Source organism: Dama dama, chromosome 14 (assembly GCF_033118175.1).
Source record: "Dama dama isolate Ldn47 chromosome 14, ASM3311817v1, whole genome shotgun sequence".
NCBI classification, from domain to species: Eukaryota; Metazoa; Chordata; class Mammalia; order Artiodactyla; family Cervidae; genus Dama; species Dama dama.
Window position 1 is genome coordinate 37112162 of NC_083694.1, and position 14343 is coordinate 37126504.

At 39.5% G+C, this 14343-nt stretch overlaps 1 protein-coding gene across 7 annotated transcripts in view; it reads left to right on the forward strand.

Moving 5' to 3' along the window:
• DNM3 (dynamin 3) overlaps positions 1 to 14343 on the forward strand; it is a 635765-nt gene that overhangs the window by 593951 nt on the left and 27471 nt on the right. For all 7 annotated transcript variants that reach the window (XM_061160332.1, XM_061160330.1, XM_061160334.1 and 4 more), the window contains 3 exons: positions 1858 to 2022; positions 10901 to 11127; positions 11885 to 12121. In XM_061160332.1, the coding sequence (XP_061016315.1) occupies positions 1858 to 2022; positions 10901 to 11127; positions 11885 to 12121 (629 nt within the window). The remainder of the gene's footprint in view (positions 1 to 1857; positions 2023 to 10900; positions 11128 to 11884; positions 12122 to 14343) is intronic.

Consider the following 14343-nt stretch of genomic DNA (forward strand, 5'->3'; position numbering starts at 1 on the left):
CAAGGCCCTTGGCTAGATTACTTCATATGCATTATCTCATTTAACTTACACAAGTTTTTCAGAGAAAACTTGTGTATCCCCATTTTAAAGATGGGGAAGCTGAGTCTCAGTTACATTAAATAAGTGAGGTATGGCCACACAACCAGTACCTGATAAAGCCTGAGTTTAAACCTAAATTTTTACTTTCAAATACGGTACCCTTAAGACAACATTGCAGTTACCACTGATTCTTAGAATTTAGGCTTAGTGTGGCACACAATCTGCAGTAGTTTTCAATGCCCTGGGAAGAAGTTTTTTTCACTGCCTTTGCTGACCTTCCCTCTATCACTTTACCACTTTATCACCCTAGCTTTTTACCTATTTATCCCAAACCCTATTGAGCTTATATTACAAATTAATAATAAAAGTAAGGAACTCCCTGATTTACTTCTTTCAGTGACCAAAGACCATTTAAAAAGAAATGGGATAGGGATAGGGAAACAACTGTCATTATTGAGACTTCTAATCCCCTCTCTTGCTGCAGTAGCAGTAAGATGCCTCAGAAATGTCCTCCAGTTGTCATCATGAAGTATGCGATTCGACTCTTAGGTTTGGAAAGTAACTGTTGTGTTTTAGAGTGAGCACATATTATTTTAATATTTTTAAGGTGTTAGAAAAGCAACAGAAGCCTATATAAATGTTTAGAACTAATTTCTATCTTTGTTATTGTTGATCTTGTGGCCTACAAATATGCCTTTCACACATACATATTGATCCAAAGTTAACACTTATTTGTAGATCCATTTAAGCAATTCAGCACAGTGCTTTGCCGAGAACTGATTGGATGATTAAAAACCTGGCAGATCAAAGTAGGTACATTTCCAAAGAAAATTACTTCACGTCCACATTGGAAGCAATAAATTATATCCCCCTCTTTTCTTGCATTAGTAATTAAATCTTTCCAAATGCTAGAAAGCAGCCAGACCACTAACAATAGTTGTATCATGTTCTGGGGCTTAGATGGTTCAACCTGACTTGAAATGGAGACCATTTATTCTAAATTGATTTCAATGCCAAGCCAACAGGTCAGCCCTTAATGATGAAGATGCCCAGCCCAGCCTCTGGTGGATAAGCCAAAATTAATTAACTCAAGTTGCAGAGTATAGAAAACAGATGCTTCTCTCATGTTGCACAAATAAATGCTTTGTGTTTGGCTGTATTCTGTTTTATTCAAAGAATAACAAGTTAGAAGTTAAAACTGTAAGTTTTTCACAGTGGAGCCAGCCTTTAGTAGTGATGACAGAAGCATGAATTTATAGAACAAATTCCAGCAAGTGCATGGAAAAATGCATTATCCCCTCTATCTCTTATTTTGGCTCCAGGCCAGGCCTAGGAGATTTAGTTTTAAATCTGGACTGATCCAAGTGCTGATCCATTCCAGAGCAGACCTAGGAGTTCCAGAACAACACCAAGGTTATTTCTAATCTATAGAATCCCTGGAGACCCCTCCCAGAGGTTTACATCTGCATCAGATGTTTGGATTCAGTTCTTTGGCCAACTTGCAAATGGCTTAAGATTACATTGTTCTCTAGAGGTATGTTGTTAGGTGCACTGTTTATCTGATTGTCTGTCTAAACATTCATTCAGAATCCCAGTATTTTGCTTTTCCTTGATTGTGGCAGGCTAAAGGTAGAATAATAACTGCATGGTTCTGATCTCTTTTCAGAATAAATGGCTGTTTGATAAGATAAAGATGTTACCATCTGGTAGTACAACTTCAAATTCAGTAAACAGAAGTCAATCATATGATAATGTCTGGTATTTTTTTTCTTCTGAATCAATGTGAAATAATCCTTGTTTTTCTTTCCTTTCTGTTAGACTGAAAATGATGAGAATGGCCAAGCAGAAAACTTTTCTATGGACCCACAGTTGGAGAGACAAGTGGAGACTATTCGCAACCTTGTAGACTCCTATATGTCTATTATCAACAAATGTATCCGAGACCTAATCCCCAAAACAATAATGCACCTTATGATCAATAATGTAAGTGTTTATCAGCTGTCTCATTTTTAACTTCTAATCCCATACTAGTGTGGAAATTGCTCATACTCTCTTCAGCTTCTTTGTGATATTTTCTGGATGGTCAAAACACCTATTACCCAGGCTTATCATTTTCCATTACAAGTGGTAATTGACTGAGTGGAAGGGAACTTAGGAAAGAAAACATAAAACTTCTAGCTACAGTAAAGTGGTATTTCCTATTGGCTGTCTCCTCTAGAAGGGTGTGAATTTGCTCATGATAAAACAGAGCAAAAATACTATAGTCAAGGAATAAATTAGTTGCAAAGCCAGGAATAAAACCAAATACCCTGGCTCCTAGGCTTTGAAATTAAAGGCAAAAGATATCTATTCTTTTCTACATATTCATACAGAATATGGTAATACAGTTCTTCTCACCTTCTAAAAATTATAGAATACTATTTTAACCTAGCAAAGGGCTTTTTGCCGTATCCCCATGGATACAAAATCAGTTTCTTCTTTTCTAAGGTAAGATGACAGAACCAAGGATCTCAAAGTAATTGATCTATATTTCATAGAATCTTTCCCTTGTTTCATGGTTATTTTTACAGCAGTCAGGAAATGATACTTAAATTACATGGTCTGGTTTGGTTCTTTTGGTAGCTACTTTGCTAAACTATAAATAATACCACAATTTATTTGAGAACTTACCTCTTAGATAAGATAGGCTACAATGGGGTGTTTTATAGCAGGCTTTTCTGACTCTTGAAAAGTGAAACACCAATTTATTCCTTATTACCTTCTAAGGACACATTTTTATTTAAATCAATAATATATTATTAGCATTTGCTTGTAACAAAAATTAGATGGTAAAGTAGAAAAGAGCCCCACCCTGGAATTCAGGAGGAACCTGGATTCTATACTTGGTTCTGCTACAAACTGTGTTGTTGTTGTCCAGTTGCTCAGTCATGTCCGATTCTTTGTGACCCTGTGGACTACAGCACACCAGGCTTCCCTGTCCTTCACTGTCTCCCTCAGTTTGCTTACTCATGTCTATTGAATCAATGATACCATCCAACTGTCTCGACCTCTGTAGCCCCCTTCTCTTTCTGCCCTCAATCTTCCCCATCATCAGAGTCTTTTTCAATGACTCAGCTGTTCATATCATGTGGCCAAAGTATTGGAGCTTCAGCTTCAGCATGAGTCCTTCCAATGAATATTAAATGTTGATATCCTTTAGGATTGACTGGTTTGATCTCCTTGCTCTCCAAGGAACTCTCAAGAGTCTTCTCCAGCACCACAGTTCGAAAGCATCAATTCTTCGGCAGTCACCCTTCTTTATGGTCCAACTCTCACATTAGTCCATGACTACTGGAAAAACCGTAGCTTTGACCTTTGTCAGAAAGTGATATCTCTGCTTTTTAATATACTGTCTAGGTTTAACCTAAGACAGTCCTTTGTGTCTTTCTATCTATTTCCTCCATATATAAAATATGAATCATAAAAAGGTATCTGGCTTAGGTATTTGTTCCCCAAGATAGTATATATGGAAGTGGAAATACAATTAAAAGTATAGTTGTAAGAAACTAATATAGCTGCCTACTAAAGAATTGATATAATCATTATCCATATATTAAGATTCCTTTCAAAATTCTAAGTTTGACAGTTTGTTGTTCATGATGAATGAGCTCCTTGACTTGAAGACCCCAGTCACATGAGCAGTCTTGTTTTTAACTCACTTTATTTTCATACACATTTCATTTATTCAAACAAGGTGAGTAGAATGCTTTGAAGTATCAGCAGCAGGTAAGCAATGTATTGGAAATATATTGGAAACTATAAATTATATACTTAAGCTTAGTCAATGGCCTGCTGTGTGACCTGAAGCAAATCATTTGGCCCCTCTAGGCTGAAGTCAGTCACTTCTAAAACTATACTAGGAACCCTGAGCTGCCCTCCAGAATTGTCAGAGAACATAATAAATGTGACTCTATGCCATTTTGAAAAATATAAAGTACTAAACAAATAGTCTGTGTATTTTTCAAATTACCCTCTTAACTTCACTTAAATGAATTCAGGTTGTTTTGCTGTGGAATCCAGGCAGTTGCTTATTTAAACATTTTCCTGATTAAGAATCATTTATCTTTTCACTGTTTTACCGAGAGTCATTAGTGCTGCCATCAGTTCAAACGCTGCTCTGCTCTGCACTATATTAAATCATCAGCACAGGAAATAGCACTTCCTGTCTATAGCTGTGAGGAGTGGTTTGACATAAATTAGTCAAAAGGGGAAGAAAAAAAACTGATTGCAGATCTATCCTACTTTCACCTTCTCAAGAAACACACACACACAAAGAAACATGAGGATAATTGCCCTCACCCCTCACCACTCACTTGCTTTCTGAGATGGCAAAACCGCTACCTAAGGATATTATTATGGAAGTGAAGTTCTGCTAATTGTCCTCAGGGAGACCTCACATAAGAGTCATGAGAAAGAAGACTTCAATTAAGACTTGATCTCCAAGGTCAAACTTTGAAGTAGAGATTGATAGGAATGTGGAGAAAGTAACAACATTATGTAATGCTGGATTCTTATGACATTATGGCTATCTTTGTTTGAATATAATTTTTCGTATCTACCAGAAAATAGTTTTACACATCTAGGATGATTACTTTTCTTTGGACATTATTTTATCCACATTTTTACTGTATATGTAAAAGTATATAGAGCTTTCCTGGTGGCTCAGTGGTAAAGAATCCACATGCCAATGCAGGAAATGCAGGTTCAATCCCTGGTCTGGGAAGATCCCCTGGAGAAGGAAATGGCAACCCACTCCAATATTCTTGCCTGGAGAGCCCAATGGAGCCTGGTGTGCTACAGTCCATGGGGTCGCAAGAGTTGGACATAACTTAGCGACTGAACAAAAATGAAAGTATATAGTTTTATATATGTGTGTGAATAATATAAATTTATATGTATAATTATATATATGTAAAAATACAAATCCCTTTTTTAAAAAAATACATTCTCATGGCATCTTATGGTGCAGAACGTCTGATCCCTTTTTGTTCATTCCAAAAGCACCCCTTTGAGTACAAGGAACAGAAACATACTGAACACCCAGCACTGTGTCATACATATGTGTTGATTTTTTCTTTTTAACTTAAAGTGAAGAGATCTTCAAGTGAGAGAATTAATCATAGAATCATAACAAGAAAAACAAATACTGTGACTCCTCATTCTGAATTCCATCTACTTAGCCCTGCTGTTTCTATAAATGGTTGTGGGTGAAAAAGCTAGTTGTTCCTGCAAAACCCATAAACGCCTAAAACCGGGTCCTCTATTTGTTAACTATCACTATTGAAAGCCAGGCTGTGGCCTTTCCTCTATGAAATGGGAATGGCTACTCTGCCTTCTGAAAACGAATATGTTTCAGCCAACTTTCATAAAGTTCAGAATTTGGTGGGCAGTTTCCTTTGAAAGTTTACATTAAGTGTTCTGCCACTCAAGTCTCCATATGGAATTGTTTAAGAAGTTTAAAGCCAGCAATAAATGCCTCGCCTCAGACATACTGTAAGCCTTTGTCTATTGAAATGCAGCAGCTGTTTCATTGCTTAAACATACCAGGTAACAGCGGCACAAAGAAATAGCAAGTTTATGACAGGCGGTTTTTCCGGACAGGCTACAGGCAAAGCGACAGAGTTTTGTTTGAGACTTTAAAGAAAACACACATATAACACCACATAGCAAGCACATCTTGATGGCCTCTTCTTCTAGCTCACACTACCAGCAGTTCTCGATCAGAGAATCAAGAAAGTGAATCCAGCTTTATTTGAAAAGTGTTAGTGGCAAAGCGGCACTTAAGTCTGTGTTTGAACCAATAGAACAGCCACCTTTTGGGTACTCATGATTTTGTCCAGTTTCAAATGAAGAAGTTGAGGCCCCAAGAGGCTGAGTGACTTGCCCAAGATCACACAGCTGGCGGTGGCAGGATCATGACTAAAATCTACCTTCACGTCTTCTCATTCATGGTCTGATATTCTCTCCAGTCCACCACCAGAGAGTGCATATGGCAAGGTTCAGAACATTCTAAGTCAGTCTTCTCAAAGTAGGGGGGTGGGCTCTGATCCCCATAGCATATACATAGGCTGTCTTCCCAGAGGGTTCATTTTACTTGAAAATTTGATTAGGGTTTGTTTGAATACGAGAAACAATGTTTTGAATCTTAACTAGTAAGTAATTTAAAACATTGTTCCTCGTTTTCAAACAAAGCCCAGCTAATACGAAATAGAATGTAAAGTTTTATGAAACATTTTAAGAACCAAATATGAAACTAGAGGCATTTCACACTTGGTGCCTGTGCCCCTGGACCCCTGGAGGTCCACATTCACTCTCCTTGGCCATTGGCCCTTTGGTGGAAAATTAGTAACACGTGCCCTAGTTTCACAACTTACTGTAACTTTAATGTGTATGAAGTAGAGTGTTATTTTAAACATTCATTATTTGAAGGGAAAGAGCATCTTAAATACCAGCACTGATTTGTTTCCACCAGTCAAGAATTCTGTATCCCGCTCAAGAAACAGATCCCAACTAAGACCCAGAAGCCCCACAAGCCCCACTTTTGCTCCCCTCCACCCCCCACCATCACTCACCACCAAGGGTAACTCTCCTGCTTTCTTACATCATAGATTAATTCTGCCTATACTTGAACTTTGGAATTGTACAGTATGTACTTTTTTCTGCCCATCTTCTTTGCTCAACCTTTGTGAGTCAAAGGATATTCCTTTTCAAAGAAGGAAAACTTGGTTGGTCTTTACCAAAATGAAATCCCTGGGAAACAGAAAGCAGTCTCAAGTAGAAATGAGAAAATTGTGAGATCCCAGAGAATCTATAAATTCTAACCAAGCCCCTCTCTAAAGCTTAACACAATTAAACTTCTTAATTAAGTTTTTATAGGTGTATTCATGTGAATGAAACTTATCACTGTGCCATTCTGTGGCCCCTCCTGTCTCAAAACAAAAAGGTTTTAAGGAAATGGTCTTCTTAGTAACTGAACTGTTTGAAAACTCTCTAAGTACCTCTTCTGTTTGTGAAGGCTTTAAATGGTTTTAGTAATAAAGACAAAGAAGAAAGTTAAAGATTCAGAAATACTGCAGGTTGCTAGAGAAGGGTTAAAGTCAGAAAGAGAGGAAAACATGTGGAACATTTTTAATGACCTCACATTCCTTTACACTGAGCAGAACGACATGGTGCAGTAATGCCTGTTTATCTAGCCTGTGGAGTTTGAACTGGAATGAGGCTTTGTGCGTGAGAATTTTTTGGTGAACCTCACAAAGATGTATAGGTTATAAGGTGTTATAATTAAAGGCATAAAGATTCTTTGAAATCTCACATCCAAGTATAATTAGTTTAGGTCATGTTCTGTAAGGTATTTTCTCAATGCTATCATCTAAAAGGGATCCACTTGGCCTCCAATTGTGCAGAATCCTTGATTTAAATATTTGTACCATTGACATACAAACTGCTCAGAAAGTCCCTGAAGTATCTGGAAACTCCCCAAAGTCCCCCCTACCTTTGTTCCAGTTGTAGCATTACAAAGTGAGGCTAGCAGGAGGAGAAGAGTTTCAAATTTTCTTACATGCAAAATAAATGTTAACTTTGCTCTAGATGAACTATGTCACTTGATGCTGGCACTATTGCCCTAGCTGCCTACCTCTACATACCGAATCTCAATTTAGACCTTATATTATAAAAAGAATAGCTTTTGTTGATGGAGCACTGCCTAAGTGCTAGGCATCAAGCCTACCAGGCTCCTCTGTCCATGGAATTCTCCAGGCAAGAATACTTGAGTGGTTAGCCATTCCCTTCTCCAGGGGATCTTCCCGACCAAGGGATCGAACCCAGGTCTCCCTCATTGCAAGCAGATTCTTTACCATCTGGGTCACCAGGGAAGCCCTGGCATCATGCTAGGCAATATATATTCACTGTTTCACTGAATCCTTGCACCAACTCTTTTTTTTCTTATACCAACTCTTGAGGCAGCTCCTACCCTTAACCTCATTTTGCGGATCAGAAATCTGAAACTCAAAAAGGTTAAGTTTTTTGTCCAAGAACTATAAATGTTAGAGCTAGGACTCAAATACATTTTTGGACTGTGACACGTGGCTTGTGGGATTTTAGCTCCCCAACCAGTGGTTGAACCTGTACCCCTATACTGGAAACATGGAGTCTTAACCACTGGACCAGCAGGGAAGTCCTATAGGACTCAAATTTTGAGCTGTCTCATTCCAAAGAATATGCCCTTAACCACTGTGCTGTATTGCCACTTTCTCTTATGCTAAAATCATTCATATTATTTCAGGACGTTGCCAAATCTATTGGATAGTAGGTAGGTTTTAACGTGTAACATTTTGATGTGCAAGACTTGATTCAAGGCAGATCTTTGATCAAAATGCCGAAGCAGGCTCTTATTATTTTATTTCGTGGTTTGTTTGACAGTTGCTTCTTAATTCAGATCTGCTTTAAATCTATTCTTGGAAGGACCTTCTTTTAAATTGTGTTTAATAGATTCTAAGTGATACTCCAGGAAGATGTAAAGCTTCAAAAGAGCTTAACCCAACTGATGGTCAATGCCAGGAAACTTGTCTGGTTTTGAGTTTGGAGTCGCACCATCTCTCCAAGTACTTACACACCTCACAGTGGAAGATTTGTGCAAACGTGCATGACTCCTTGGGTACCTACAAGTGTGTTTAGCAGTAAATAAATCTTCAAGGAGGAGAACAGTTCTTAAGCCAAATTTACTATCTTTTCTCTAAACCTGACTTTCCTTGACTTCCACTCACCCAAACTTCAATGTTTGAAGGGTCTTTGTTCCTTTCTTCCTTGCCCCTCATATCCAAACAGCACCAGATCCAGCTGGTTTTTCCTTTATAATATCATTTATCTGTGCCCATATTTTCTATTCCACAGCAACCTTGCTAAATTAAACCCTTATCATTCCATAAATCTGCAGTGGTCTTCTGACAGAATTCTTTATCTCTACTACCACTCTTGCAAATTCTTTTCCAATCACAGCCAGATTGACTTTCCTAAAACTCTCTTTTATTATTTCACTTACTTGCTTTAAAAGCCTTCCATGGCTCCCCATTGCCAAGTGGATAAAGTTCAAATACTTTCCCTTGGCTTTCAAGGCCTTAACATCTGGCCCCAGGGTTACCTGGCCAAATTTACCTTCTACAGCTATCACACACAAACTTCCCCTTCCACCAGACCGTTGCCTGGATACATCTTATGTATTAGATTGCTTCTACATTTAAATCACTCCTGGTTTACAGAATATGTACAGAGAACAGTTTTTATTTATTTCACAACAGAGCTGTGATTTAGCTGAATTCTCTGGTTAGTAGCATTATTTACATGGTTTGATACCTTTAAAAAATAGTGAAAGTTATATAGCAAAGTTACGTTAGAAACTTGTCATTTCTGAGTAACAAATTTAACTACAGCCGAGGAATCTTGAGCATCTGACAGGTGTTCTCTTGTCTGCTTGAATTTATAACAATTAAATATACTTGCTTTTGGCCTTTCTTAGATCCAGTGACTCTAGATTAGTGTTAACTTTCTCGTAACAGAGGCACTGAAAAATCCAAGTTGGTTTATTTTTCTAGGCTTAAGTTAAGTGGCATACTTGTGTACCACACTATAATCATGATGCTTAAATGTAAATTATCTTTTCTAGTCACTCAAAGTGAGGCAAGGGGGTCATGGAAAGAGCACTAGACAAGTCCAAAGATGTGGGGTTCAATTTAATGTTGTGTGACTTTGGGCAAGTTACTTAACCTTTCTGAGCTTCATTCAGTTCCTGCATCTGTAAAATTGGGATAATAATACATGCTTCATACATATGCAGTGAGAATTAAATCAGATAACTTGTGAAGACACATTGGATTTCATTGATTCTCACATTCACTTTTTTCCACATTTAACATTTCTGACACGAAGATGCATGTGACACTCAGTGATACCTTGGCATTCTGTTGTAGTTTAGCTGATGGTGGTTTTCCTTTCTTAGTGGCACGTAAAAGAGTGGTGTGTCTCAAAATCAGGGGTGTCTTAGACTTGATGAAATGCAGTTATTGATTCTCTCTCCCTCAAGGCTGTGTGACAATGCCTCCTTTCCATTCTCATCCTGACACAGAATGCCCCTCCCCAAAGACTCACATGAATTGTTCATATTTTAATTTGTTTTCTTATATGGAACTTTATGTCATATAAGCTTAACTATGGAACCTTATGTCAGTCTTCATCACTGTTAAGCTCCGGAAACCAGAGAATGTATCATTTTTTTTTGGTAAATGAACTTTCATAATTATATATGATTCTATATTAATAAATATTCACTTACTGGTACTAATTCCACTTTTGAGACAACATGGAAACCTGGGGTCTTCATAGTATTCCAGTGATTTTTGGTAAAAGATCGGTAAAGGGCTGAAATACCAAGGAATACATAGCTTGTGTTATTACCTAAGTTTCCCTACATCATTGTTTCCTACCGAAAATACCACCACTTACCTCCTGGTACTTTCCCTTGTCTATAAACCAAGCAGCCACAGACAACATTGCAGAAATGCTTGTACAACCAATAGGCCTTATTCTGACGATGGCGAGGTTTGGCCCTCTTTTCAACTACCTGTTTTTCTTTAGTATCAACAGCCATAAGTCAGAGAGGGAAAACTGTTACTGGCATTGGGAGACTAATGAAGAAAGAAAAGTAAACATGCATGATGTGTCCCCTTTCCCAGAGTGTACTTTTGTGGACTTTGTTCACAGGCTCTGAACCAATTTATCATTCAGTCACTCATTCATTTCCATTTTTCACTTTTCTGCGGTGACTCGACAGGTTAAAGATTTCATAAATTCCGAGCTCCTAGCACAGTTATATTCTTCAGAGGACCAAAATACCCTGATGGAGGAATCTGCGGAGCAGGCTCAGCGCCGGGACGAGATGCTTCGAATGTACCAGGCCCTTAAAGAAGCCCTCGTGGTCATCGGTGATATCAACACAGCCACGACATTCACACCCGCGCCACCACCCGTGGACGACTCCTGGATCCAGCATTCCCGCAGGTAGGAAGATAGTGCCCCCAATGCCAGAGGCCTCCCAGCTAGTCCAGAGTTGTTTTCCGAATGTGGTTCCCTAAACCAATATGAACCTAAAGCAAAAAGAGGAAAAGGAATATTTAAGTTCAGGAGGGAGAGAGAGAGTCAGATAGTCTCAGCTCCTTTCAAAAACAAGCACAAAATACCTGGACAATGGCATGTTATATAGCCATTTAAAAGAGTAAGTACTGAAGTGAAAAGACAGTCCAGTTAATGTGAAACTTAAAAAAAATTTAAGTTGTAGAACGTTGTGTACAAAAAAGCAATTTATGCACACACACACACACACACACACACACATATATATATATATATATATATATATATATATATATATATATATGAGAGAGAGAAGATATTATAGAATATAGATAAAAAGGATACCCAGGGAAAGATACTGGTTGTCTCCACAGAGGAAAGGGTGGGGAAGGAAACTTCCTTTCACCTTTTACCCTTTTATAATATCCCTAATGTGTATCTGAGTTAGTCAGACAATGCTTTTTTCAACGTAGTCAATTATAACATTTTTTAAGGATGACTTCTGATGGAGAAGGAAATGGCAACCCACTCCAGTATTCTTGCCTGGAGAAACCCATGGACAGAGGAGCCTGGTGGGCTACATACAGTCCACGGGGTCGCAAAGAGTCGGACACGACTGAGCAACTTCACTTCACTTTCTGATGGAAAGGAGGATGGGCAAACTGCTGTCTCTCTCTGTCCCCAGGTCCCCCCCTCCAAGCCCCACCACCCAGAGGAGGCCGACGCTGAGTGCACCCCTCCCGCGACCCACGTCCGGCCGGGGACCCGCACCCGCCATCCCCTCCCCGGGACCCCACTCAGGGGCGCCACCAGTACCTTTCCGGCCCGGCCCATTACCTCCTTTCCCCAACAGCAGTGACTCGTTCGGGGCGCCTCCGCAGGTTCCGTCTCGGCCCACCAGGGCCCCTCCCAGCGTCCCGAGGTGAGTGTTCTGCACGCAGCCGAAGTAGGGGGTTCGGGAGCGGGATGCTCGTGGGTTCTCTTCTCATAGCGTGACAGACAAAATTGATTTGGAAAAGAAAATGGCAAAGATACTGTCATACATGTTTGTGGTACCCCCTCCCCCCGGAGGGGAATCATAGGAAGATTGCTGAGCCCATGACTCCATTTAGAAACCAATATATGGACTACACTCTCCTTTCTCTACTGGCACAAACTAAATGAACCCCAGAAACTTAGGTCCAGATGAATGACGTTTTGACGGCTGTTTGTAGAATTTGACAGAGAGCTTTGAAATGAAAGAGCCAGTGGCTGGTTTGCTGCAAGCTGTGTGCTCCCTAGGTCACCAGAGCATCACAAGCTAAAGCCTAGCCTCTTCTATTACCAGAGGAATTCTATAAAACCACTGACTTCAAGGAATATTATCCACCTGCCCTCTGAACTTTGACCCTTAAACCCAATGTTACTAACTTTAATGTAGGCTGAGCAAAAATCTGGCTGATCCATCTGCAATTGTTTTTTATTTTAACACAGACATATGACTGCTGTGTACAGTCACTGACAATAAATAAGACAGAACATTGTACATTTGAATAATACATTTTGGCATTTATAAGCAGATTTTCAGGCTTAATTGTGAAACAAAATAGCTAGTAAATAACTGAAACTTGAAACATGTATACCACATATATTTGAAACTATAGTCTCACCTTCATACATTTACAGTCAATATATTAATTAGAGATTTTGAAAATAGAGGGAATTAGGGTTTTTTTTCAACATCAGAAATTTAAAAAGGAAAGAAAATAGCCCATAGAGAAAGCTAATTTTTTAGAAGTTCAAGTCAGAGGATTAAAATATTTGTATATTCCATGAAGGAAAACCTTACTGTGCATGTACTGTCAAAAGAGAAGTGATTTCTGCCCACCCATGAAGTCTGAGTCACCTCACCCTCTGATTACAGTGCTTACATTTATTTCAATCTTCAGGGCTGTTGGGCGTAATGAAGAGAAGAAGGGGCATCTTAAACCACTAAACAAAGGGAGGTGTAGAGGAATAGAAGGGAATGTGAAATCAGATTTGATTTGCCACAGGTCTTGGGCAACTCAGACTGAGCCACAAGTTCCTCATCTATGAAATGAAGACCCAACAAGGTTGTTGCCCAAATCATGTGAGATGGGGACTGTAAATTCCGGTGGTTGTAATTGCCATCACCACTGTGGTCCCCATCAGAGAGGATATATGTACTCTCAAATCAGTTTTTTTTCCCTCTAACCTCAGTAGATTTTATTTATAATTTACTTGGAACTGAGCTAAATTCTAGTAATAATAATAAAAATGATAATATTTATTGAGCTCTCAATGTTTGCTTTGCGTACGTGTGTGCTCACTTTAGTCATATCTGACTTTGGTGGCTCAGTCAGTAAAGAATATGCCTGCAATGCAGGAGACCCAGGTTCGATCCCTGGGTTGAGAAGACCCACTGGAGAAGGAAATGGCAACCCACTCAAGTATTCTTGCCTGGAAAATCCCATGGATGGAGGGGCCCAGTGCGTTACAGTCCATAGGGTCACAAAAGAGGCAGACACGACTTAGTGACTAAACCACCACCCCCACAACGTATGCTAGGCACTGTCCTGAGAGCTCTGCACATACATGTTTGTTTAATGCTCACAACAACCCCACGAGTTAGGTGATTGTCCATTGTACAAACTGGATGAAGAGGTTAAGCTGTTTGCCCAAGGCACTCAACCCGGCCCTAACAGAGCTGGGCTTCAACACCGAGCAGTTTGACTCCAGAGCCAAGTCTCCTAACCACAATGTCAGGGTTTCTCCACCTCAGCGCTACTGACGCATTTATTGTGCGGGCCGTGCTGTGCATTTGAGGACACTTAGCAGCATCCTGGCCTCTACCCACTGGATGTCAGTTGCACTCACCAAGTTGTGACCACTGAAAATGTTTCCAGACATTGTCACTGGTTTGGGGGAGTTAATCTCCCACCCCTTGAGAACTTCTGTACTACAGCATTCAAAAGACTATCCCTTCCATGTAATCAAGCATAAAGGTCAGCACTGAGCCTCACTTATAAGCAAAATTAAATTATTGTTTTAGGAAACTTAAAATTGACTGGGAAAAGGTCTGCCATTGTGCCAAGAACGTATGGAGGCCATTGGGGGAGGGCTGTTAGAGTCCCACACAGGAGC